A 27,395-nucleotide genomic window follows, 5' to 3' on the forward strand; every position below is an offset into this window, starting at 1 on the left:
ACAAGAAAAAAAAATTCTAAAGTAAGACTGCTTCACCTGTATAAGCCACACGGGTGCAAACTAGGTAGCAATTTGTGGTAAAACTACATGTGATTTTTTTTTTTTTTTTTTTTTTTTTTTTTTTTTTAACTTGTTGCTCTTGGACATTCAACACAAACCACTGCATGTACTATAAGGCTGGGTTCTTACACGGCAGAATCCCGGCGGAAAACTCGCAGTTTGGCCGCAGCAAAAAACCAAGACTTCTGCCGGGAAAGCGCTGCTTCAAAACCCGTGGGACCTAGCCGCGGGTTTTGAAGCAGCCTGGCTGCTTGATTTTTCCGTTGCGGCCGGCGCTCCCATAGAGAGGCTTTGCCGCAACGGATTCACCGTCCCGTGTGGACGAGATTTCTCAGAAATCTCGTCCACATGGCTGGCTAACACCAGGATTAGCGGCCGCAGGCGGATGTGCCGGGGGCGAAATTCTGGATAGAATTTCTGCGGCAAATCCGTCCTGTGTGAACCCAGCCTAGGCATTCTTATGTGTAGAGGGGATGACAGGTGATTCTGACACTTGAGATCTTTCAGTTCTGCACTAGAAGCTTGTCCAGCCTACTGCAAAATTGCCTATTTTCTTCCAGTATGAGAGACTGCTCTGTATACTGGCAACTATAGGTGTTGAAAGTACCTTCATCTATGGCTGCCCTATGTATGACGTTCAAATGGAATACTATAAAAGAAAAAAATGACCTATTCATGGAAAATGTTGCTGAGCAGAGAAGGAGATGAGGCTAAGAATGTTCCCTTGACTGGCCTAGTTTTTCGCCACCTTATCTGTCGAAGTGAATGAATGTTGAATGTTATTACTTTTTCACACCACTACATGATTTTACCTTGAATGAACCCCTAGGACACAATGCAGGCCATAGTAAACTGGAGATGTACAAATCCTGTCTACAGAATGCTGATTTACCATGCAAGTACTTGGTGCAGGGACACTTGCCTAGTGATCAGCTACAAATGGCTTAGAGTCTTTGAAATGTAAGCAGTGTTTAGTGTCTGAAGGAGATCCATTCATGTCCATGGGCAGAGTAGGATGCGCATTGCTTTATCCCATAGTTCACGTTCTGGTGCTGCTGAGTTTGCATCTTTTAAGAGCACTGCACACTGCTTACAGCACTGCACAGACATGTAAATGTTGTGCTGCTCGCAGCTGCCAGCTCCATATAACTACGCAGATGGAGATATACTGAATATTGGTTTTCAAAATGCAGTACTGGATTAAATGCAATAATACCAGCACATAAACTATACATTAACCCCTTAAGGACCAGGCTGCTTTGTAGCTTAAGGACAGACACTTTTTAAGGATTTTACCCATGTGGTGGTTTAACAACCCTATTTTTTTTCCTTCAGCTACCAAAATTATTTTTTGATGCTTTTTTTTTTTTTTCCATGACACATAGGGCTATTTTTCTAATATCTTTTTCACTGACTTTTTTTTACCCCTTTTTTGTTTTATTAGGGGTAAAAGGCTAAAAAAAGTGTTTTTTTAACATTTATAGTTAGAGATTTTTTTAATTGGTATATTTACGCTAAAATAAAGTATAGCAATGTGTTCCTCACTCTGTTTCGGATGGTTTGATATACAATATGTATGGTTCTGAATTACAGGGCGCATACGGTGATGGTTTTGGTTAGTGTCAGCTTTGAGTTATTTTCTTTATTATATTTTGATTTTATTCTGTAATTTTTTTTCTTACAACTTGATGTAATTTTTTTTCACTATCTATCCCCTATGTCGTCCTATAAGGCCTCTGGGGGACATTCACATGTTAACATGTGGTTAAACGCTTCTCTCTTCTCCTTTGGGTTTTCAGCTGTAACTAACAGCAGACAACCCCACCTGTTTCTGCTTGATTGCAGAAGCAGGGATTTAAATCCCAAGCTGTATTTTTACTATTGGCCAGGGTTAAAACCCAGGACAAAGCGCTGTATATTTACAGTGCTTGGTCCTTAATGGGTTAATGAGACCTGATGTCAAATTTCTTCATTTTTTTTTTTTTTACTTTAAAGCATATGAATACCCTTGCACTGGATTTTTTTTTAAATTCCTAAATGCAAGATGAAAACATTTTCTATACAGCTTTCCTCGTTAAAAATAGCTTACTATTTTGCTGCTGTAGAGTCTGTGTAACCCCTCCACAAAGCTGGTTGTCCTGCAACATCGTGCTCGAGTGTGCCTGCTTGCCTTATCCCTCCTCCCTGTAGAAGGAGAGGAGATTATGCCACACTTTGATCTGCTGTGTACAAAGGAAAGCATCCAAGTCCAAAGAGATCATGTAGGTTGTATATGTGTGCAGAGAGAAAGGAGATCATCCATACTAAACTTTGCAGGGGGGAGTAAGGGGGAAGTCGTGCAAACCTCGGCATCAATACCTGTTAGTACTAGGGAGAAGAGCTCTTTTATGAGCTGTAGCTGGGGACCTCTTTACAGAAATAAATTGGGCTGATACATTACAGCTATTGAAGGCAGCAACCTTCTGGACACAGACTTCACATCAGCATGTATTAATAAGAATGAGATGACCACCTGTAAAGTCTGGTACTAGAAGGTTGTAAATTGCCTATTGGGGGGGATCTTTAAAACTTATGACTTTTACTTGGCATTTTTCACCAGGTTTTTATTCAGTAGGCAAAATCTTTAACTTTTTGTTTTTCTTGATCAGGTAGGTGGAGACGAGCTACTATAACGTTTTCCAAATTTTCAGCTTGTGGCACACTTCGGGAAACTTTTTATTTTTCTTTTTGCAGCATCCCTGCAAAAAAAAACAACCCTCATCTCCTACTTTTTCCAGCAGCACTCACAGGAGCTTCTCATGGCATGGGAATCACTATACTATACATTGTACTCTGAAAAAAAACAGCTTCTTCAACTCTGTAGCACACACAGAATTGCATCACGGAGGACACTTGAGAAGTACTAAGCAGTGTAGATGTGATTTCAGTAGCTGTGACACAGTGAACACTCCCTATTGGCTGCAGCAGCACATCTGTGAATCTGTCCTGCTTTTCTTTCTCCCTCCAGCATCTCCCTATCTCCTCTCCCCTTTCCATAGACTTATGGGCAGCATCAGTCCCCATCTAACGCTTAACCCCCCCTCCCCCCCTCCTGTAATCGTCTTGGTGTCTGTTACTAGAGATTGGTCTTATTTGACAACAGGCCATGGACAGCAAATTAGAGGGAAGTGAAACCTAGTAGCTCAAAGGTTTTTAGATAAAGTGATTTGCACTTTTATTAGTCATTACAAACGTGTGCTTATGACAACCAAAGTGCGATGCCTTTTGTAACGCTGCTTGTCCACGGGTGTTGCGGTATCCTGCGGCGGATCTCCGCAGCGGGAGCTGCAGCCCAGGAGCAGGAGCCGGCAGACTGAGCTCCGCCAGTCAGCCTATCTGTCAGGCTGACCGCGAAAGGCTGCGGCAAATCACAGCATGCTGCGATTTGCCGTCCGCGAGCGGAGAATCGCAATGATTCTCCGCTCGTGGACGGGGGAGACCTTTCACTGTTCCCCGCGGTTGGATTATCGCCACGGGGAACGCAATGAAAACCCGCCCGTGGACAAGGCAGCCTAAGCTATTCATACACATTACATGGAAGTCTTCTAACTCGCTGATTTTGACTGGACTGGCCTTTTATGTAATATGCATGGGGACCACCCAACTCTCCTCTGACTGCAGGTGTTTTGGGGAGAGGGGGGAAGGTTCAGGCATGTAAAACTTCAATATGTCCAATTCTTTGCTTCTAGAGGTACATGGTTATAGGCGCTTTCCCATTGAAAATACATGTATGCTCAGCCTAATTATGTGTATGGGTGACTGTAGATTATTTGTCTCGTTTTATACTAATGCAGTATTGGTATTTCTTTTTTCCTCAGATGGGCTATTCAGTCAGTACATCAGTCAGCAAGAATACAAACCACAATGGAACCAAATTATTCCTAAAAGCATTAAAGGTAACAACTTGCTTGCACATAGGTGGTATTGGCTTTATTAATTGGTAAGCTGATTGAACTGCCATCAAAATAACTGTCCCAGGAAGGTGTAGAGCACCTCCTGTTGGTGCACTTTTAATAGTCGTGGTTTTTGTTGCAGTTTATAGTTTTGTTGCATAGTATTATAAGACAATATTTAAAGGGACACTAAACTTTGGGAGGAGAAAACGCCATTTGTAAGTCTGTGATATGTTTCAGAAATTATATGTTTCTTTACATTTTCTAAGCCTTGTGGGGAGGAAATTCTGTGTAGGGAGATCAAAATTATTGCTTATGGGGAATTATGTGAAGGTGTTTTATTTAGCCTTTTGAATTGTTTAAAAAAACAATTCTGCTTTTCTTTATGTAGAATTTGGCATTAAGTCGTAGTTAAGGGTCCTTTTTAGGGTGGTTTCACATCTGCTTTGGAACCTCTGGTCGGAGGATCCATCGCAGATCCGGCGCAAAATACCGCAAGAAAGCGCTGCATGCAAATATAGAGGTTATGTATTGTGCACTACTAGCATCCATATTAGGCTGCGGTATCAGGCACGCTGCGCTGTTCTTCAATGATCTTACTGACAGGAAGTCCATTAGCACCACTTCCTCACATTTCTCCTTTCTTCAAATCTGTATACATGAATGTAAAAAGTAATAGTAATTTGTCTTACGATGCAATTTATTTTTTCTTCTGAGAACACTTGAGTTGTTGCCCAGTTAGAGACGGTGCACTAATGGGGTCTACAAAATTGCAGTATTGCAAGTCATGCCAGTTACTAAATTAGTTTGATAACTTTCCAAATGTTCATTATTAATTTGTTTGCCTGTTTGATATATGGTCATGTGTACAGTTCAAAATACTTTGCTATTCATCTAATAGTAACATGATGTCGAACTTCATATTCTTAGACTTTTCAAAATGCACATCGCAAATTTGTTTTTACTCCAAACATTTTTTTTTTTTTTACATTAGGTGATAGTGAGGACAGCCGTCCAGGAATGAGAGGAGGACATCAGATGGTCATTGATGTTCAGTCTGGTGAGTAGATTTTAATCTTAAATCTTAATTTGATTTTTTAATCAATTTCACTAAGTTGTGTGGCTAGATTAAAAGCAAAATTGAACTGAATCATTTGTGATTGTCGTGGACCATATATTGGTAAGTGTCTTGCAGTGAGGACTGAAGGTTACAAGTGGGGATTGGGTCAGTGATGTCCTGTAAACCCGTCAGGGCTCCTACATTTAAAGCCCATGTGGCATGTTAACGGGACATCACCAGGCTAGAAGACCTGATGACGTCACATACTGCGGTGCTGAAGCACCAAAACGGCACCCCTGCACCACGATAAGTGCATGCATTAAATGTACTTAGACAACCCCTATATTTATTGTCCCCACCAGCCCCGGACTTAAACAGGCATAAAGTATTACTAAGGTACCTTGAACCCATGTGGATGCATTATTTCAGTGGAATAATAACTTTTGTAAATCATGCCATTTAAAGAAGATGTCACAATTCTGTGCTAATGGTAAAAAGATGCCTTATCTGGGCTTTCCAAATGCAGGTGTCTCAGGTTGGTATCTGTTTTTTTTTTTCCCTCTGCTTAATAGAAAAGTAATTGGAAGAGGTTGTGCAGATGGAATTCCCTTTTTAAATTAGATTACTCAGAAGCATAATATGTTTTTTTTTTAATGATGGTAATTATTACTATAAGTTACTGACCTTTATTTTTGAGCGATTGAACTCTGAAATTCCCAGTAGTTTTATATTCACATCTTGGCTGCTGCATAATGCATAACACCTCTATATGAAGGCGATCACACATTTCCCTTTTTTAACTTTGCTGGAAAATATGGCATTTGTGTCCATTCTTCTATTGTAGAATAGTTGTCTAACAAAAATCTTGGCATAACGGCTACTGGTGTTTTGGCTGCCAGCCCATCGGAAGCGCTTTCGGTTCCAGATTTCCCTCATTTGAATGAAGCTGTTGTGATGGTCTGAGGGTTTGAGCTGTGAGAATTATTCACACAATGGGGCATTCTCACCATGGAGAGAACTGAGAGTTGAGCCCATCAGAAAATGTAATTAGTTATTGAACCAGGGTAACCATGTAAGTGCAGAACACCTCTATCCCCTTCTGTCGCTATTTGATTACATGATCAAGCACGGACTTTCACTCCTAAAGACAATTTACCTGCTATTTAACATCTGAAGCTTCAATTAGGCTAAAACACGTTTCCGTATACTTGGATGGGATTCAAAAGGAACAATTCTCCCACTTTAAAAAAAACACTAGTTCTAAAACTAAAATGCGAGGACTGCTTCATTGTGCATATTTTTCTGTGCTGCGTCTTAAATCTAACGATTCACACAATCATTTGAACGAAAGCGATTGATCATTCAGTTTAAACACGAGCCGTGAGGTTCTCGCTTATCATTCTGTTTCAGTCGGCATAAAAATCAACGCTGGCTTGTGCACTTCTAGTAGAGTTTAAACACTGATCCTTTAGTGCTTCACATAGGAAAGTGTAAATAAGGGAGATGGAATAATACCTGCACAGCGCCACCTATTGGAAGGCAGCAATACCTAAAGTCAATGTCAGACTCTTTATACAAGCCTTGCAACAATGACTGGAAATTAAAGCCAAAGCCAGACTCCATGTATAGACAGCTGTTTCAGGGTATTTGCCCTTCATCAGTGTACAGGAGGAGTCTGGCTTTGCTAGTGAGAGGCCTTGGATGGCCATAGGAAAGTGAAACGCTAAAAAAGAACCACACTCTTCTGAAGGAGAATCAAGCAGTCTTGGGCCACTTACACTGGCGATATTTACCACAATTGCCGTGGTACAACGCTCCCATCGATTTCAATGGGGCCTCGCAGACCTGTGCTTGAACGATTTACAAGTGCTGTCTACGCTATTTAAATGCGCTTTCGCAGTTTTTTTTTAAAGTTTTTTTTACGTACCTCATCAGGATGATCGGGTGCATTAAAAAGCACTATTGAGGGCAGTCACCTGTGTTCAACAACGCTTCTCAAAATTGCGGTAAAACACAGCGTTTTACTGATGCTGTGTGTGGCCTTAAATGGGCTGCACCAGCACAAATGAGCTGGTGATGACGTGACCATCTCGGGTTAACGAGAAACTGGCACATCTCACTGTGTCTAAAAGCAGCATTAGACCACTCTCACACAGGCGTTTTACACAGTGTCTCACAGCTGTGAACCCGCCATTGACCCTGCGTGTGGTCGTGAAATTGTACTGCACATGACCGTGTACTCACGCAGGTGGTTATTCGCAGTCACCTGTTTTTTTTCGTTTATATTTCTCACGCAGTTGCTTAGCGATGCCGCATATACCTGCAGCCCGTATGCAATGTAATTGCATACGGATTGCGTGTATATACGCGACAATAGAGAACAGTGGGCTTTATTTCCCTGTATACGCGGTAAAATAGAGCGTGCACTCTTTTATTCTTGCAGATTATGCAATTCTGACACACTAATGTGAACAGCACTGCGTAAGAAAGGCAATTTCCTGCGAGCTACTGCATATTACACAGGTGGACAGAGCCTTGGGAATATGCAATTCCTATACAGTCATGTGAGCTCGGCCTAAAAGTTCTTAGAGAAACCGTAGAAAACATTCAGAATGAAAAAACACCATATATTTGGTATCGCCGTGTTAGTAAAAGTCCAAACTATATTTAAACTATTGCACTATTTATCCCGCGTGGTGAATACTTTCTAAAAAAAAAAAAGCTATGCCTAAATTGGCTTCCCCTAAAAATTGAATGAATTGATCAAAGAGATGCAGCTACCATAAAATGGCACGAATAGAAACCACAACTTGCCCTCCAAAAAAGAGAGCCCTTAGGCCTCATGTCCACGGGCAGGAGTAAGGAGATGTATTTGGAGATTTCAGGAAATTCCACCCAAAGCTGTTGCATCATGTGGCTTATTTTTCAGTTTGGTGAGCAATAACTAAAGTACACATTTTGAATCTGGAAAAGCTGGTAAACACATATATGCTTCTACTCTGTAGATTTGGATCAGGCATAGTTAAAGGAATGTTCATGCCATGATTTGTACTAAAATACAAATCTCTGTATCAGGTTGTTTGTAATTGACTCCAGTTGTACAAAAAGAGGAGGAGGTAGTCTACGGTCTGAAGAAGCCCATAGGAAACTACATTCTGCAAGTTGAAAGAAGCTCTATTTAAAAATATAGCAATTTGCTGTCGTTTACAAATACTCATGTTTACCTCTAGCTTTAAAAGTGAAACTTTCTGAACGGAGCCTGAGGTGTTAACCATGCTATATTTAAAGTTTGTCTAATGCTGAAGTGGAGGATTCAATAAAATGTATACATTTTTTGCTTGGAATTACAATGGTGATATATTAATAGTTTTATAGCACTTTGCTAATGTTTTAACTATTTGGTTCTCATCGGATAGAAACGGTGTATTTATTCGGAGGCTGGGATGGCACACAAGATCTTGCGGACTTCTGGGCATACAGTGTGAGCGAAAATCAATGGATTTGTATATCTAGAGACACAGAGAAGGAGGCAAGTGACCTTATTTTCATAGCGAAATTCATTTGTGTTTACTCTCAATTGGGCTACAAGAGATAGGAGTCCGTGTTTTAAGTTCTGTAAACACACATTTAAATGGATGACCGTTGTCTAAACGACTGCATGAGTGCTGACGTCACCGCTGAGGTCGTTGGCGCTCGTGCAGTGTACGGCCGTATTACATGCGTACAATTTTATGAGTCAGATGAATGTGAGAACGGTCAGTGTTTCAGTATTACTAAAAAGTGTAGTTGAATTTGAGGAAGAACATGAAGTACGCAATATAAGGTTTTTTCTTTCTCTAATGCAGCGTTGTAGACTTCCATATGCAGCTGTATGATGTCCCTCTTCATAGTGAACTTAGAAGAGGCCACGTGTGATGTGAACAGAACTTGTTGCAGATACATAATTGGCTTGAGGAGATATTTGTTATTGACAGATGGAAACGGGGGACCTGATAAAACAGCCACTGGGTTCTGTTTAAAAGGAACTGGTCATGTTTATGCTGTCCTCAATGATGGCAGCATAAAGTAGTGACCGGCGTGCTGATTTTAACAGTCTGTCACTTATGAGATAACATGCAGCAGTTTTTAAGAACTTGGCTTGTTGAGCTCCCAGCAAGAAACTAGTCTGGTTTAAGATGCTTCTAGCCCTGCCTACCAGCCCTGATTGACAGTTTTCTGAGTATGCAGTGTAATGGCTAGAAAACTGTCAGAGTTCTTAAACCTCTTTCAAACTTCCTGCATGCCGTAGTGATGTGTCAGAGGTTTTGATTGATAGGAGTCTAGGTGCCGAGACTCCCACCGATCACTGAAATGAATTGGAAGAAGTGCTCCTCTGAGTGCTCTGCTCATTCAGCTGTTCTCGTCACTTCTTGGAGCGGTGTACGGGCTCCATAAAAAGTCTATGGAGTTTGTAGACCGCTGGCAGTGACAGCTGAACACGCACAGTGCTCAATGTGCACTTCTTTCAGTTTGTTTCAGCGATCCGTAAGGGTCTCTGCACCTGGACTCACACCAATCAAAATTTATGGCATGTCAAAAGTTTGAAAAAGGTTTAGTTACACTTTATAATAGCACATTACCTCATAGGGGACAGACATCTGAAATGAGCATTCAGCATGTTGTAAAAGGTTCCTTTTATAGCACATGCATTTAGCACTTGCTACAAATTAAATGCACAGGTAAATGTACGACTTGGCTGCGGTAATACACTACAAGCAAAAAACACACGGTAACCGTATTCCTGCACACTTAATATTTGAATTAATTTTGCCTCATTTTGATAAAAATGAGGCAATCTTCTACATCAGGGTGACCTTATTTAGATGGGACACTACACTGACACCCACCTCTTTTTCATGTGCTCATGGAAAGAGGGATCAAAGCTATTTACTCTAATTAAAAGGCTTTTTCACGGATAAGTAAACAGGGTGCACTTTCCCTGCCCGCATTAGGAGGCGTAGTCCTTAAGAGAATTGAGTCTGTGTGTAAGGTTCCATCTACATAAGGTCATCTTGACATGGCAGATGGTCTCATATTTTGATCAAAATGTGCGTTAAGAACCTGCATTTTCATGCAACTAGTATTTGAATTAAAACTGCATAACTGTTGAGTTTACTAAAAAGGGTTTTCTACCAGTGCAAAAAACTGCTAGAGGGCCCCATTGTTTTCATGCATAAATACGCAGTGAATACGCAAATATCTTGCATATTCACTGTGTATGTATGTGCTCTCATTGACTGTAATGACCTATTTTGGTCCGCAATAGGAACCAAAATAGGACTTCCTGCGATTATTTTTTCTTCATGCCTCTCAAAAACGCAGGTCTGAATACTCCAATGCAATTGATGGTGTTTTAGCACTGTATATTGCATATGTAATATGCGGTGCAAATACACCTGCGTAAAGGAGGTCTAACTCGTGTGATCCTATAGCGCCCTCTAGGAGTTAACTGTACAACATATTTTTGAAGAATTGCTTGCGCTACCTTGTTGGTTCACACTTGAGAATGCACGTGTTTGTCTTCAGTCTGTTCACAGCCTGGCTGTTTGTTGTTGAATATAAAGAAGCTAATGAGTTTTTCAGAATGATCTAAGCAAAAATAAGAAATGTCTCAATATGACTTTGAAAATGCTCCATTTGTGATTTGTTCCCCCAGAATGGTCCCAGTGCCAGATCTTGTCACAAGATGTGCATTGACACTCAGAGGAGGCAGATCTATACTTTAGGCAGATATCTGGACTCATCTGTGAGAAACAGCAAGTCTTTGAAAAGTGACTTCTATCGGTATGACATTGACACCAACACCTGGACTTTACTAAGTGAGGACACTGCTGCGGATGGTGGGCCAAAGCTGGTATTTGATCACCAGGTACATAGTGTGTAAAAGTTTATTTGCATTTAAAGGGGTAGTACCAAGATTTCACTGATGGCTCAGTGGTTTCTTTGTGCCAAAATAAGTGTGTAATCAAATACATGTCTTTGTTTCTTACCATTCTTGGGCTATTTTCCCCATTCTGACCCCATCCTAGTTCTTCGTGCAGCTTCCATTGCTACAATGGTTTCAGTAGTTTTAATCATCTTAGTTGAGCATACACGCGGTCTATTCTTGTGAGCAGTGTTCCTGCTTTCGATATGTGCATAGAAGCAACGCGCATTCTCCTCGCTGGGCTCACTGGCCGAGCATACGCAGAGGAGCCAACCTGGTGTATTGGCATGCTGGACTGTCGCTGTTACAACCGAACGAACGCTCTGATTGATGGAATCTTAGCATTCATTCAGCCGTAACAGTGAACACTGAATCCCCCAATAAGAAAATAAGGACTAATCTTTACATAAGCAGCTATATGGCCATATTTAGGTAAAAGGATACTCCCTCCCTAGAAGTAAAATTGACACTGCCACCTACCAATATAACTCCATTATATAGCTATCTCCTCCTTTCAGCATAGGAGACAGCAACAGTTTCTGGCACAGGCATGAACAATCTGCCACTTGTGAAAACACAGCGCGAATTAGTCCTGTAAAATTGCATCAGAAATCCATGGCTACTCGGCTGCAGTTTTTGCTACAGAACTGCGCATGATTTAACCAGTCAATGGGAAAATCTGCATGCAGTATTCTCATGTGGCTCTGTGCAGATTGCAGTCAAGAAGTGACGTCACGTATTCACGTGGATCAGTATGGATTTGCGTGGATTACTGCACGTGGATTTTGCTCGAAGTGTGTGGCATAGCTGCGGAGTGCTGTCAGTTTTACAGGCGGTGTCAATCGTGTCAATGTAACCTTAATGTATGCTGATACAGTGGAATTTTTTTTTACACAGAATGCAAACCAATTTGTTGACAAATCCGCATCCCAATACTTTCAAGTCTATACAGAGCTGATGTCAAATCCGCACACAAATAAAGTGACTTCAATTCTGGATGCGGATTCCGTGTTTCCATATACTGTAGAATCTGCACCTGGATTTTCCTTTTTGAAAACTAATGAAGCTGCTTGCAGATATTTGCATCGCTGCTCCAGAAATTCACAGCTCCGCCTCAGAATCTGCCGTAGTTTTTAAATACCGAATCGGAAAAGTCCACGTCCTTTTCTGTCGTGTGAACATGCCCTTAGGGCGCCTTTACACTAGGCGTATTCACTGCCGACTTTGCACAGTGGAAAATTGGCAGTAAATATGCAGTGGCCAAACTTTGCTGTGAATTGATGCTGATTAGCTGCAGGCTTCAATCTGTGAACTCTAGAAGTTGAAATTAGCTGTCAAAATCCATAGTATAAATTTGAAATTCCTTGATTTAGTGTCTGCAGCATATTTCAAATACACTGCAGATTCTGTGTAGAAATATTCCACTCTATGTGGACGAAATTTTTGAAATCCAGACGTGGATCCATGTAAAGTGAAGTTCCTTAATGACGTACACATTTAATATACCTAATCATTTGATGTCTTTCTCAGGTTAATAGCTTGTTAATAGTTAATTCCTTGTTAATAGCTGTAATCATTGCATATTGTATGTTTGTAGATGTGTATGGATTCCGAAAAGCACATGATCTACACCTTTGGCGGCCGAATACTTACTTGCAATGGCAATGTGGATGACAGCAGGGCTAATGAACCCCAGTTTAGTGGACTTTTTGCTTTTGACTGCCATACTCAGACTTGGAAACTTCTGCGAGAAGACTCTTGTAATGCTGGACCTGAAGATATACAGTCCCGGATAGGGCACTGCATGCTTTTCCACTCTGTAAGAGGGTTTTTTTTTATTCTTGAAGATAACACATTTGTACTGCATATTCATTGCTAAAATAGAATTGCTGACTTTGGTTGTGATAAGTGGAATGGTGGATTTAACAACCACCCATACGTCTTTTGACGACAGGCGTAAAGGGCCTTCATTCTGTAAAGCTGTCTTTTTTGACGGTCTCCCGTGCTAGGGAGAGCACGTGATCAGCTATTGGGTGATAGCCGGGTACTTGCTCTAACAGCGGGGGCCTAAGAAACCTCGGCTCCCTGCTGTTTAGCGCTTTACACGCTGTGGTCAGTGTGACTGCGACAGGTAAAAGTCTAACAAAGGTTACCCATCAGACCCCTGCAATGTAATCGTGGGGTCCTGATGGATTGCTATTGCACCCGGAGGCTTTAATATAGGGTTCACCACCTACAGTGGCCTATGAGGCTCAGCTTCATAGGCTTTCTAATGCACTACTATACTGAAGCACAGTAGTGTATTAAAGACTGACAAAATATGGTAATAACAAAGTCCCCCAGTGGGACAAAAATAAAAAGCAAAACCACACCTTTCCCCTTTTACTATGTAAAAGAAAAAAAATCACATGTGGTATTGCTGCGCTCATCATATACCCAGAGGAAAAAAGTTAGTACATTATTTAACCTGCACAGTGCAAGTCATGAAAAAAATAATACAAAAACATGGTGAAGATATATCTATTTTTACAATCTAACCTTAAAAGAAACAGGATGGAAAGTGATCAAAATGTCGCATGGATCAGCAAATGATACTGTTACAAAGTAGAAACTCATCCTGCAAAAAAAAAAAAAGCCTTTCACAGCACTGTTTACACAGAGAAAAATGTTAGGGGTCCTTGAATGCAGCAGTAAACAAAAAGTACATTTAAAAAGAGTGAAAAATATGCAAAAGGCTGCTTGTCCACGGGCGTTGCGGTATCCTGTGGCGGATCTTCGCTGCAGGAGCCGGCAGACGGATCTCCGCTGACAGGCTGACCGTAGAGAAACGCTGCAAATCGCAGCATGTTGCGATTTGCCGGCTGCGAGTGGAGAATTGCTATGATTCTCCGCTCGTGGATGGGGGGGGGGGGGGGGGGGAGAACGCTCTCAATAGCAACGTTTTAGATAGCTTTCACTGCCTTCCCTGCGGCCAGGTTATCGCTGTGGGGAACACAATGAAAACCCGCCCGTAGCCAGGCAGCCTAAATTTGGTATTATCGTATTTGGCTGCAGAATTCATTTAACATATATACTGCACAGTGAACGCTGATAAAAATGGACTCTGGAAAAAGGTGGACTAAAAAGCAATCAAAATCTTATGTTTCCAAAAATTATATTAATGAGGACTAGAGTTCATTTCACAAAAAAAGACCAGCACCCATAGAGCTCCGGCGATGGAAAAATGCTATTGCTCTTGGAATGCGCGACACAGAAGCAAATCTTTAAAAAAAAGTGTAAAATTAAGTTATGCAATACATTATATGTACACAAAAATGATGCCAATAAAAAATACAACTTGTCCCCCAAAAATAAACAGCCCTCATATGGCTGTCAATGGAAAAATTAAAGTTATGGCTCCTGGAATGTAACAATGAGAAAAACGGAAAAATTAGTTGATCATTAAGGTGCAAACGGGCTTCGCCACAAAACGGTTAAAATTGGCGTAGAGCTTATTTATATAGTAAATAAATATGGACTTTGAATTCTTGTATTTTAATTTTATTCATAGAAAAACCGCTGCCTATATGTTTTTGGTGGACAAAGATCAAAGACCTACTTAAATGACTTCTTTAGCTACGATGTAGATAGTGACCATGTGGAAATTATATCAGATGGCACCAAGAAAGATTCTGGTATGGGTAAGTGATTCCGCTGTTGACCCAAACTGTAAGTTATTTGGCATGCTCTGTGATCTCGCAAGGCATAGTGTTGCAGGCATTCCCACAAGTGTGTTTTACCACCTGCTGCTTAAGGCCTCATGCCCCCAGCCGGATCAGATTTTGCTTGTGAAATCTCGCAGCAGAATCAGACCCAGCGCCCCCCAGAGACCCTATACTCGCCTGTCCGGACCCGCCGCGAATGTCTCTGCCGTATCTGACGTCTCTGCATGGACAGCTTCCATTGACTGCAATGGAAACCGTCCGCGCGATTTTCTGCAATGAATAGGACATGCTGCGGTTCTCCGCCACAAGAAAATCGCAGTTGATTTCCGCCCGTGGGCAGGGGAGAATCTGCTAACATAATATGTCTATGGACTGCTTTTGCTGTGGGATTCGCGGCGGGTGTCTGATCGTGAATTCTGCAGCGATAATCCGTCCGGAGGAATTTGGCCTAAGAGAGGAAGAAACCTTACTTTTTTTTTTTTTTTTTAAAGAAAGTATGATTTCACTTTAATTTTCACTAAATCGGGCTCCCACAAGCATAAGATTACCACGTATTACGCGTGCAGTGTAAACGTGTGTGATAGGTGGTAATTCGCAGGCAAATACATTGCCTTATGCTGGCTTGTTAACATTTGCGTGTAAGAATTGCATAATACGCGAGCACAAAAAAGAAAGCAGCATAGGGATCCCACTGTTCCCTATGGGCACATAATCAACGCTGACCATATGCAATTCTGCAACAGCACGGGAAACCGCATGAGTCAAGCAGGGTTTTACGCATACGGGCCTTAATGCTTTATGCAGAAGCCCAGTGTTAATGTCAAAGTTCACGAAGTTAGAAACTTTCTTTTTAACATCTCCAAATGCTCAAATTCAATCCAATATATGGACTGTGAAGTTACAGTATTTAGTGCTCAACCTTCCTTGAGAGTAAAAGTATATAACGCTCAGGATTCCTGTGAATGGGGCTTGGCATTAGCTTTTAACCCCTTAAAGGGGTTGTCCCACGCCAAAACGGTTTTTTTTTTTCAATAGCCCCCCCGTTCGGCGCGAGACAAACTCGATGCAGGGGTTAAAAAAAACCAAACCGGATAGTGCTTACCTGAATCCCTGCGCTCCGGTGACTACTTACTTACCTGGTGAAGATGGCCGCCGGGATCTTCACCCTCGGTGGACCGCAGGTCTTCTGTGCGGTCCATTGCCGATTCCAGCCTCCTGAGCGGCCCCATTCAGAAAAGAAGACGACCGTACTGCGCAAGCGCGTCTAATCGGGCGATTAGACGCTGAAAATTAGACGGCACCATGGAGACGGGGACGCCAGCAACGGAACAGGTAAGTGAATAACTTCTGTATGGCTCATAATTAATGCACGATGTTCATTACAAAGTGCATTAATATGGCCATACAGAAGTGTATAGACCCGCTTGCTTTCGCGGGACAACCCCTTTAAGGACCAGGCTGTTTTGTACCTTAAGTACCGGACACTTCTTAGGGATTTTACCCATGTGATGGTTTAACAGCCCTATTTTTTCCTTCAGCTACCAAATTTTTTTTTGCTGCGTTTTCTTTTCCCATGACACACAGGGCTATTTTTTAAATATCTTTTTCATTGACGACTCCCCCCCCCCCCCCCCCCCCCCCCCCCCTCTCTTTTTTTTGTTTGGGGTAAAAAGCTCAGATTTTTTAAAAACTTTTTTTAGTTTTAAATTTAGTATATTTATACTAAAATAAAGTATGTGAACGGATTCCGCATTTTGTTTCAGACATTTTAATATATAATATGTATGGTTTGGGATTACAGGGTGCATACAGCGACTGTTTTGGTTGGTGCTTGCTTTGGGTTATTTCCTTTATGTGCATATTGTTATTTTAGCCTGTAATTGTTTTACTCAGATATTTATGTAATTGTTTTTTATGTCCCCCATGACGTCATATAAGACCTCTGGGGGACATTTACAGTTTTTTTTTTTTTTTCTTCTTCTATTCTCACTTTTCCACTGTAGCTGGGGCAGACATAGGAGCCCCAGTTGCAGAGGAAAATCTTTCCCTGTAGTGACAATAGTCACTGGCAAAGCTGATCAGGGTCTGCTAGGACCCTGCAACTCTGCTGTGCCAGGGCATCCCGGCGGTCACGTGACCGCGTAGTGGAAGAGCCACTTTCACTTTTTAGTACATAGTGCTCATTGAGCGCTATGTACCAGGGAAAGGAGAAGACAGAAGTGGTTAAAAACTGCTTTTCCCTTCTCTTTTGGGTTCTCAGCTGTGACTAATAGCTGACAGCCCAAACTGCTTCTGCTTGATTGCAGGAGCAGAGGCTTTAATCCCGCACCGTATTTTTACTATTGGCCTGGATTAAAGCCCAGGACCAAGCGCCGTATATTTACGGCGCTTGGTCCTTAAGGGGGTTAAAGTAAATGTATAAGCGATACTTTTTTGTTTTACTACTTAAAGGGATGTTCACATGTCAGCCTTTCATGATTCATTTCGGCATACCAGTGTTTGTGTGCTGTCCACTCCGCCAGGGATTATGTAAACAGCAGAGGGGTGTCAGTCTGCTGCTTTTGCACCTCCCATACAAATGAATAGGAGTTATAGACATTGCTATATATATATATATATATCACCTTTCATTGTAATCCTGACTATGATCATAATGCGATGATAGTTGAAAAGTGATCTCTACAGAACAGAAGGTGAAAACTGCAAGATTTTAGTTTTTTTGCATACTATACATATAATGATAAATAAAAACACCAAAAATTCTTACAATGTTTAACAAAAAACTTACTTTAAACAGTAGGTAATTTCTTGATGGCACATTCCATTTAAACAGTTGTTTTAGCTTTGGTCAATAATGGGTTTATTGTAATACATTGTTCATTTTACTACTTTTGCAGTGCCAATGACAGGCTTCACTCAGAGAGCTACCATTGACCCAGAGTTAAATGAAATCCATGTCTTGTCGGGCCTGAGCAAAGATAAAGAAAAACGCGAAGAGAATGTCAGAAATTCCTTTTGGATTTATGATATTGTCCGAAATAGTTGGTAGGTAACACGTCACTTTTTTTTTTTTCTCATCAATGTAGTTATCCTTGGTTTGTAGCGTATTAAGAAAATGGGTTACTGATTTAAAAATTAGAAAAAGAAATAGAAAAAGATTGTCCCATCCCTCTCTTATGCAGAAAATAAAGACCCACTGACAAAATTCCAACATACCACAGGGTGTTATACTGGGGACCTAAATTACTATATTTTTCAGATAAGATATGTTTTTTAGCAAGAAAAGTGTTTGCGTCCTATATTCTGGAGAGAAAGCCGAATACAATTGTGGAAGCTATACATTCCGCTACCAGGGAGACCTGTGTGAGGGGAAAACTGACCGCCGGTATGGCAGGTCCTCCTGACCTCAGTACTAATTGGGGATCTATAGGCAGCAGGCAAGAAGTAATTATGGAAAGTCTCAGGCTGATGACCTGTTGGATGTGACGATCACGTGACAAGTGGGTGGGTCAGAATCGAACAGGAGGAGAAAGAATTTACTGGTTACCAATTCAGGTATTAACAGTAATAAAATACCTGTAACAGTGAAAATGTAAACTGTGCGCAACAGAGCAGGGTTTGTGAATTGTGTGTGCACGCTGTGTAGCAGAGCTGAGTGTATGTATGCTCCATGTAAACTGTACAGCAGAGCTGTGTGTGCTGTTGAGGTATGCATATGTCAGAGTAATAAAAGCTTAAAATTTATAAAAACCTCACATAATAAAGCAAAAAGTATAAAGCAAGACATGGAGACACGGTACACAGACCTTTTCATGGATCGCAACATCTGAGGTATGTTGCAATCCATGAAAATGTTTGTATTGTGTCTCCACATCCTGCTTTATTTATATAGCGGCAGCTAATAGCGCTCTTGCATTGTTGCAGTTTCTGTACATGTAATAGCATCCTTAGGCCTCATGTCCACGGGGAAAATCAGGCCCGCTCCGGATTCTCCATGGAGAATCTGCAGCGGGTCCCTCCTGCCCCGCGGACATGAGGGCTGAAAATAAGAATAAATAAGAATAAACTCACCTCCCACCCGCTCCGTTTCTTCTCTTCGCCGCGGCGTCATCTTCTCTCCGTCGCGGCCGGATCTTCTTTCTTCGGCTCGGCAGATGCGCAGGATGACGTCGGTGACGTGCCCCGCGCATGCGCAGTCCCGAAGAAAAAAGATCCGGCCGCGACTGAGAGAAGATGGCGCCGCGGCGAAGAGAAGAAACGGAGCGTGTGAGTAAAATATGATTTTTGTCTCCCGCGGATCCGGACGGCTTCCATAGGCTTCAATAGAAGCCCGCGGGAGCCCCGCATGAAAATGGAGCATGGTCCAGATTTTTTCATGCTCCATTTTTTTTTTAATCCCTTTTATTGACCATCCGTGGGTATTTATCTACCCCGTGGGTGGTCAATGCATCCCTATGGGGTGCGGATCCGCGGGCAGGAGAAGAGTTAAAATCTGCTGCGGATTTTAATTCTTATTTTGCCCGTGGACATGAGGCCTTACAGAAACTGCAACAATGCAAGAGCACTATTATCTGCCGCAAACGCTCACATTTTCCTGACAATTGCTGGGCTGAACCTGCTAGCACTATTGCAGCCTGGCAATTGGCGCTATTATAAGAGCGTTAATGGTGCTGGTATATTAGCAGCCTTAATGATCAATAGATGAGGACTGGCTAAGTTTTAACAGGGGCTGGATATTAACCACCTCATCTACCCCAAGAAAGGAAATGCTACCCAAGAACATCAAGTTGGGGATGTTGGCCCCCTTCAACTCCATAGACCAGCAATGCTTGAATCAAGAAAAAATTTTTCCCCTTTAATTCCTGTTGTCTAAACCTAGGGTGCTTTTCATAGTCAAGTGTATCCTATATATATATAATATATAAATATTATTCAATGCCATCAAATTGCTCTACAGTACATTGGCTATACTCGTTTGGATAAAAACGTAGCACCTGTTGCTCTCTCATATAAAACTTATATATTGGGGTGTAATTTGTCAATTGCTTTTCTCATTTATCTGTACTAATGTAAAGCCCATCCCAGGATGGTGAATGCCGTCTATATTTATACATACTCTGGAAAATTATTCAGTGGAATAAGGACTAATAGTTATAATGCAAAGGCATCGGCAATACACAAATTACCCATGGCAAACAAACATGAAGGTCCTTAGTTGTGTCATCTTCTCTGCTTGCACAGCTTGGTGCTCATCTTCTCTACTAGCTGATATACCCGGCTTTGCCCGAGTTAATTTGGTACTGGTGTTTATCTGGTGTTCACACGGAAAATCTTATGAAGTCGTGGTTACTTTAGAGATACTGAGGAAAAAAAATATGTTCATCATTTTGCATAGTTCTCTGCGTTACCCAGGAAATACCACGGGGAGGCAACCATGCGACGTTTCCTTTATATAAAATGACATCAGGAAGTGAGAGAATTAGATTACATATGTAAAATTTGGACACTAATTCTTTTGCGCATAGAATTGAATAATCGAGTTGGGATCCATTAGCTTTTCCTATTTATGACATAATCAATGCTCGTGCCAAATTTCACGTTTCTATGACACCGGAAAGTGAAAAAATTACATTCCGCACGTAAAATTTTGACGCCAATTCTTTTGCGCATAGAATTGAATAATTGAGTTGGGACCCATTAGCTTTTCCTATTAATGACATAATCAATGCTCGTGCCAAATTTTACATTTCTATGACACCGGAAAGTGAAAAAATTACATTCCGTACGTAAAATATCGACGCCAATTCTTTTGCGCTAGAATTGAATAATCGAGTTGGGACCCATTAGCTTTTCCTATTTATGACATAATCAATGCTCCTGCCAAATTTCACGTTTCTATGACACCGGAAAGTGAAAAAATTACCTTCCGCACGTAAAATTTCAACGCCAACATCACCTTCACCACTGTTGATGAGAGCTGAAAATTCACCTGGAATGAATTACAGCTCTCGATAGTTGTGGCTTTCTCTGCTGTCATCTTGATCTCCTCAACCATTCCCGGACACTGTCATAAAGCCTTCTGTAACAGGTAAGTGGAAAGGCAGTAAATGCACAACAGCGGAGGAAGCTAGGAGAGGAGTCTGTGATATAGAGATATTGATGGTGTTCCCCAACTATCCATAGCAACTTGCTCAGGATACTGGGAAAAATGAATGCAATATTTTAATCTCCCTTTCCTCCCTCACATCTGAGAAGTCTTTTGATCATGATGGCAATAAAATTAGCCAGTGACAGGTAGGTGTTAATTGACCCCCCCTGTCAGTGAGGCTTAACACCTTGGGTAGTTCCTGCAGGCTCCATGTCACCGAAAGCCAGATTAATGGGAGAATCTTTTAATAAGGGTTATTAGTCGTGCAAAGGTTCTATCCCAATATGATTTATATTTTTGGAATCGGGTGGGACAGATGAATAAAACCCATCTACCCGTGTTGCGATTTGAAGCTCTATCGCTCCCAAACGGCATATTTGTGCACCAGGTTATAATTTACATGTCATGCTTGATGTTGCTGAATAGATAAAATCATGACCAGAAAGATTGCGGGCCTATATCCCGATCGGAGGGCCTCCTGCCGAGATATGGCAAAATGGGAAATTATGATTTTTCCACAAGGGATGCATCCCCCAACCCCAACCTCCTGAATGGCATCAGATGAGGTGGGGGAAGGTTTGTTCTGAGGAACCCTTTATAATATGGGCTCCACAGACCCCTGTTGTCAGACCTTCAGAAATACACCCAGCGTAATGACTTTTCCATTGCTTCAGTCACTCCACACTCAGTCTCGCTAGAGTAATCGATTGAGATTCGGCCGTAACACGTGGTCATAGTCTGTGACAAATCGCAATAGAAGTGGGATCGGTCGGGGTTCCCCCTCTGCCATCTGTGATGGTCAGTTTATCTGACACAATTTGCGAAGATTTCAGTCATCTAGTCTGCAGTGCCATGGAAAACAATATAAGCACAAAAATCAAACAATCAGAAATTTTTAATGAAAATCAGTTACAAATATCTTTAATTTCCAAAAGGCATTGATTTAAGAGTGCAATTTAATGTGCAATAGATATGGCAATTTTCTTCTTTTTTTTTTTTTTTTAATCTTGCTGCTCCTAACCAAAAATAAGTCTCTTTAGCTGTTGATTTCAGTTTTATGCTTATTCTAACCATGCTGAACGGCACTAAATCCACAGGTTTTAAGAAGCCATTTTTTAAAATGTAAAACGTACATAGATTTTAAAGTTATTGTAGACCAGCTTATAGTAAATTATTGAGGCCATATTTCTACTTACCGCACTTGTTTTTATAGGTCTTGTGTGTATAAGAATGATCAAGCGTCAAAAGAAAATCCTAACAAAAGCCTTCAAGAGGAGGAGCCCTGTCCAAGATTTGCACACCAATTGGTTTATGATGAGATGCACAAGGTATAGCACTCCTTATGATCAGTATAAAGTGTGAAATAATGTTTGTTCTTGAAGTAGTCATTCCTGTTCTTCATGTAGCAATGTTGTTGAGAAAGTTAATATGCTTCTCATCACGAACTGCTTTTTTGGCATGCTGACCATTTAAACAGTTAGTGTGAACAAGACAATAGTTGCAATACACAGCCTCAGCCCTTCTCTAACTGCTGTGATCAGCTAGTTTATGTAGCATCGAACGAGGAGTAAATCTGCTTCTGTGAATGATACAATGCCCACTGAATTCCCAAGAGTATGCCCAACAATACCCTGTATACAAGTTCTGGGATTAACACAAATATCAACAAGATAATTAAAATATCTTTAGTACCCCATTCTAAAGTCATTACATTTTACACAATCCAGACCATATATGTTAGAACTGCACCATTCATACAACATTTTGGACACAGAGTTTAATACCTGTAAACAACTTTAATGGAGTACAATAAACCCTATGCAATTGCAGTAATGACCATGTATGAATGCCTTCACAGCATCCCACAGTATAGACACTGGGGAAGAGACCATCTTAATCTGAAAAATTTCCAATAGAGCCGCCTTCGTTTTAGGGATTATTATCCAACAGGTTAGACCAAGAAGGATTTAACTTCCAAACTCTAAATCTCTACCCAATCATCAACGGCAAATAGTGTTGAGTGATCAGACACGGTTTGTGGTAGATATTCCACTCTACAACTATAGGTGCCCCATCTATGCTTCCTTATCTGGAGATCTGTTCTAGAAAGTGGGTTATGTAAACTGGTATAACAAGAGTATTGTTAGTCTGGATTTCTCAACCTCCACAGATCACATAAACCTAATTCCATTAATAAGCATGCAAAAGTAGTTGGGGAAGGGAAGGCCACTATAGTGCCTTTATTAAATCTCTCCAAACCAGTTCTTAAAATCACCCCCAATTAATATAGGAACAGCAGGGAATATAGACAGAAATTCCATCACCACCTTAATACACTTGCTGGAAAACTGAGGGATATATAATATCCACCGAACAATATTTCTTTCACACAATAATACATTTAAGAAAAACTCTCCCCATGAATTCTATAAAAGATGACTCACAGTTAAGAATTTTGTGAATAAGCACACTTGCTCCATATGAATAACTCGAGTACACAGAATTAAAAGAATGTGCCCATACAGAATGGTGAAGCGCGTGTACAGTATCTCCTGTTAAGGCTGCCTGCACATGGGCGGGTCAGTTTCCGCATGTGCGTCCACGCCTTTCTTTTTCTTCATCTGTACTGTGGATGGTCCGCACAGCTCACCATCAGACATATGTGCAGTACAGATTTTTTATTTTTTTTTAAAGACTTCCGTTTCTCCTGTGTCAAACTGTGACGTTTTCACAGCGTCAATTGTGGAAGGGCTGCAGATCGGGCTGCTTCTGTCATTTTTATTTTTTTTTTGTTTCTCTGCAAGTGATAACCACAGTTGCTTTCCGCTCGAGTGCAGGACGAATCACTTTTCCATAGTATGCTATGGACTGTATTTGCTGTGGAACACGGAAGCTTGCTCCGGATTCCGCAATGCAAATTCACCTGTGGGTAGGCGGCCTAAGTGTTTCTAATAGACAAGCGATAGCTGGTTGAGCCTCTAAAAACATGGTAAATAGTATTCACTATTTATAATTCTCACACATAATCTAAGACGTTATTGCATTGCATGATAGAAGAGAGAAGGGGAGAAGAAAAATAACCTGCCACACCCAACCTCATAAACACATACCCATATCCCCATGGTCTCTAATCAGGCGTAGTGATAATGGTAAAAATAAAAATCACAGTAAGATCACTAATACAAAGGAGCAGTATCCAGGAGCCTCTAACAAATAATTATTTCAGGCTGTCTCATACTCTACAAATAATCCACTATTAAAAAGGTCTAATTACTATTTTATATAAGTATTGTTTATCAATCCAGAAGGCAGCATCTCTAGAATTATCTAAGAAAAAAGTCTCCCTCTGCATCACAACTTTGCTGTGCCAGATGCAAAATGGCATAAGGGAGCTGTAAAAGAATGACTGCTATATGATGACCAGCCACAGTTATCTATTTCATTTCTCTTGCTTTCTTTAACATATCCTGATCTTTATAATGCAGGAGTTTTATCAAAACCGCTCTCGGCATAGCACCAGGTGGAGGTAGGTTAGTAGGAACTCTGAGCCCTTTCCACTGCAAAGAAAGCTAACAAAAATATCTTTTTCAGAAGTTTATTTCAGCCATTCATCACTCAAAAAAGTCTCTCCTTTTTTAATAATCCTAACAGTTTCAAATTATTTCTCCTAAATCTTTTTCTCAAGATCATCTTCTTTATTGCACATCCACACCACTAGCTTGTGCTGAAATAGCTTGCATAATGGCATTTGCAGATGAAGCATATAAAACAGGGCTATGCTTACCCTTCTCAGCAGAGTGAGATAACATTAAAAGTCCCACCATATGGGACAAATACAACTGTAGATGTTTCATAAGAATGCAGGGGCAACCGAGCGAGCCAATTCTGCAAACCTTTCTGTAGCATCGTGGCGCCTCTCAGCAAAGGGATCAGATTGATTAAAGCATTCCGTGCATTGCACACGATCACCCCGGTCAATATTACCTTCAATCTAGCACGGGCAGCCTCACAGTGCAAAATATTCGCAGTAGCGTTTAGTTGCCTCAGCGCCATCATGAAGCAGAGGTGCACTGTTTGCTTCCTTCCTCCTCATCGAAACTCTGCTAAACAGCCCAGGCCTCACAACAGACCAGCTTCTGCTCTCTCCGCTCTCCCACAACAGGAACTGTGGTGCAGCACAACCAAAGGCCCCCAGGGACCAACAAGCCAGCCAGCACAGCAGAATCAAAAACACTGCCTCAGAAAGAAAAACAAACTAGAAAGCTATTATAACAGGTGGGCGCTCTCCCGGTGTGTCTCCACTACTCACTTCACGCTCTAGGCTAAACCCCCAATTGTCATGTTTATTAAAAAAATGGACACACAATTTAAGTTTGTTAAAAACTAGTCCAAAGACTTAAAATAATATACACTGATCTGGTATAGTCATGATTATAACACTATTCTAAACTATACAATACATTTATCTTAATCTACAATTTGTGTATGTTGTAGAAGAAATGAACAAATTTGCTTTTTTTCCTGTAATTAAAACAATTTTAATTTACATTCATTAATTCGTTTAAAAAACCCGTAAAGTACAGCGAGTCACAAAAAGCTTTAAAGTTTTGTCAAACAAAAACTTAAAAAAAAATTAGGACTGCTGAAGTGCGTTTAAAAAAAAAAACAATTGTTCATGTCCTCAGCATTAGCACACATTCACAACCTTTTCCATGTATCTTGTTCACATAACCCTGCTATTATAAAATCCCTGCATTATCTGTAAACTTGGCTTGTTTCTCATTGTATACAGTCTCAGGCTGTGTTCACACCAACAAATGTTCTTTCAGGCCAAGTTTCTTTCACTTAACAGCTATCAAAATAGTGCGGCCATTCCATTATATCCAGGCAAAAAAGCAAATGGGTGGATTCTTTATATTAGATTTTGTAAGGCTGTGAGGGAAAGGGATGGATCAGGTGTTATGGATGTTGTATAAATAGAAGTTATAACATCGGGTGTGAACAGAACACTTCCTGACTCTTCTGGCTAAAGTTTATGGTCTGATATTTATTTATTTGATTTCATAGGTTCATTATCTCTTTGGAGGAAATCCAGGAAAATCCTGCTCGCCGAAAATGCGATTAGATGACTTCTGGTCCTTGAAGTTATGTCGACCTTCCAAAGAGTACTTGTTGAGACACTGTAAATACCTCATTAGAAAACACAGGTACTGAAAAAAATGCTTTTAAGAATCTTCTCTGCTACATGTTTTACCAGCATTGTACTTTGCAGACTTTGGTCAGGGCAAGGTCATCTTAACTGCTGATTCTTTAATACGTAATAATGTGATTAAACTACTTGTAAACATTGAAATGACGTGTTCCCAGTACGACTTTTGACTATTTAAAGGCTATGGACATATCAGCACTCATATTTTTTTTAATTTGCTTCCAAAATGTAAAATGAAGCAACTGCTCTAAATGGCCTTCTTTAAAAAAAATAAATCAAAATCCTGCCCTATTGATTCTGTAGACTGTAACTCCTTGACCTTGCTGGTTGTTCCGTTGCTTCTCACAGATGTTATTGACTTTGTAGACTCTATGCCCTCTCATCTCTCCATTGATAGAAATAGCAGTAGCAGGGTTGCCAACTGAAATTTTCATTTTCCTAGACAACCTATCCAGTAGATATATAGGTCAAATATACAAAAGTGGACAACGCTCCCAAAATTAAACGGCAAAGGATAATGCAGGAACAGACTTGCCTGATGTAGGGTCACCACGGGAAATGGGGCGCACAACTACACCTAGCAACTTGGTTAGCCTTGATTATACACCTTATGTTAGTTTAATCCCTCGTACGGCACAGATGTCCAAAAACGGAATGCCCCAATCACAACCACCCAATCAATGGTCTGGCGTTAGGATGCATCGGGGAATGAAAAAAAAAAACTGCGGTGCTCAGGGACTATACTAGATAGATAAATGTTTCAACATAAGGAAGCGGGTCACTTCTGCAGAGATACTTTAGGCCAAATTGGACCTCCGCCAACCCATTGTAATCCAGAATGGTAGATTTGCCAAGTACAAGTGATCTGTAGTGCAGGAAAACACGGTGTTGATTAAATTTTCCAAGGTTTATTGAAGTCAACCAGTAAAATAATGTCACTTCTGTAATGCGTTTCCAGGGTTACAAAGTAGCAGTCCCCATTTCTCAAGCAGTAGCCCATGGTTGTGGTTTATATAATGGATATATTAGTCATTACCTTCATTGGTAAATGTCCCAAAAATGACAGGAAAGACAGTGCGCTGGATCTGGAAGTGACGCACACCACGTCCTCAAGGCTGGAGGTGATGCCAGCGTACCTTCAGCCTATGCTTAAGTGGCCGGAACAGGTGTTAAGGCTCCGCCGCTATGGTCCAAAGCCCGGAAGCGGCAATTGAGCATGGAACTCATTCATACGAAATTTTGCACAATACTTCGGCCAACTATTCGATCAATCTTAGTAAAGCGTAGTTGCTTTAGGAATAGCACACAGGTCATACA

At 40.9% G+C, this 27,395-nt stretch overlaps 1 protein-coding gene across 1 annotated transcript in view; it reads left to right on the forward strand.

Moving 5' to 3' along the window:
- Positions 1-27,395, forward strand: part of MKLN1 (muskelin 1) — a 57,778-nt gene that overhangs the window by 20,903 nt on the left and 9,480 nt on the right. The window contains exons 7-15 of the mRNA XM_066592131.1: positions 3,918-3,995; positions 4,987-5,052; positions 8,469-8,581; positions 10,748-10,960; positions 12,615-12,836; positions 14,568-14,697; positions 17,619-17,766; positions 22,083-22,197; positions 25,937-26,076. Of these exons, the coding sequence (XP_066448228.1) occupies positions 3,918-3,995; positions 4,987-5,052; positions 8,469-8,581; positions 10,748-10,960; positions 12,615-12,836; positions 14,568-14,697; positions 17,619-17,766; positions 22,083-22,197; positions 25,937-26,076 (1,225 nt within the window). The remainder of the gene's footprint in view (positions 1-3,917; positions 3,996-4,986; positions 5,053-8,468; positions 8,582-10,747; positions 10,961-12,614; positions 12,837-14,567; positions 14,698-17,618; positions 17,767-22,082; positions 22,198-25,936; positions 26,077-27,395) is intronic.

The sequence above is a fragment of the Eleutherodactylus coqui genome, chromosome 2, assembly GCF_035609145.1.
Source record: "Eleutherodactylus coqui strain aEleCoq1 chromosome 2, aEleCoq1.hap1, whole genome shotgun sequence".
Lineage (NCBI taxonomy): Eukaryota > Metazoa > Chordata > Amphibia > Anura > Eleutherodactylidae > Eleutherodactylus > Eleutherodactylus coqui.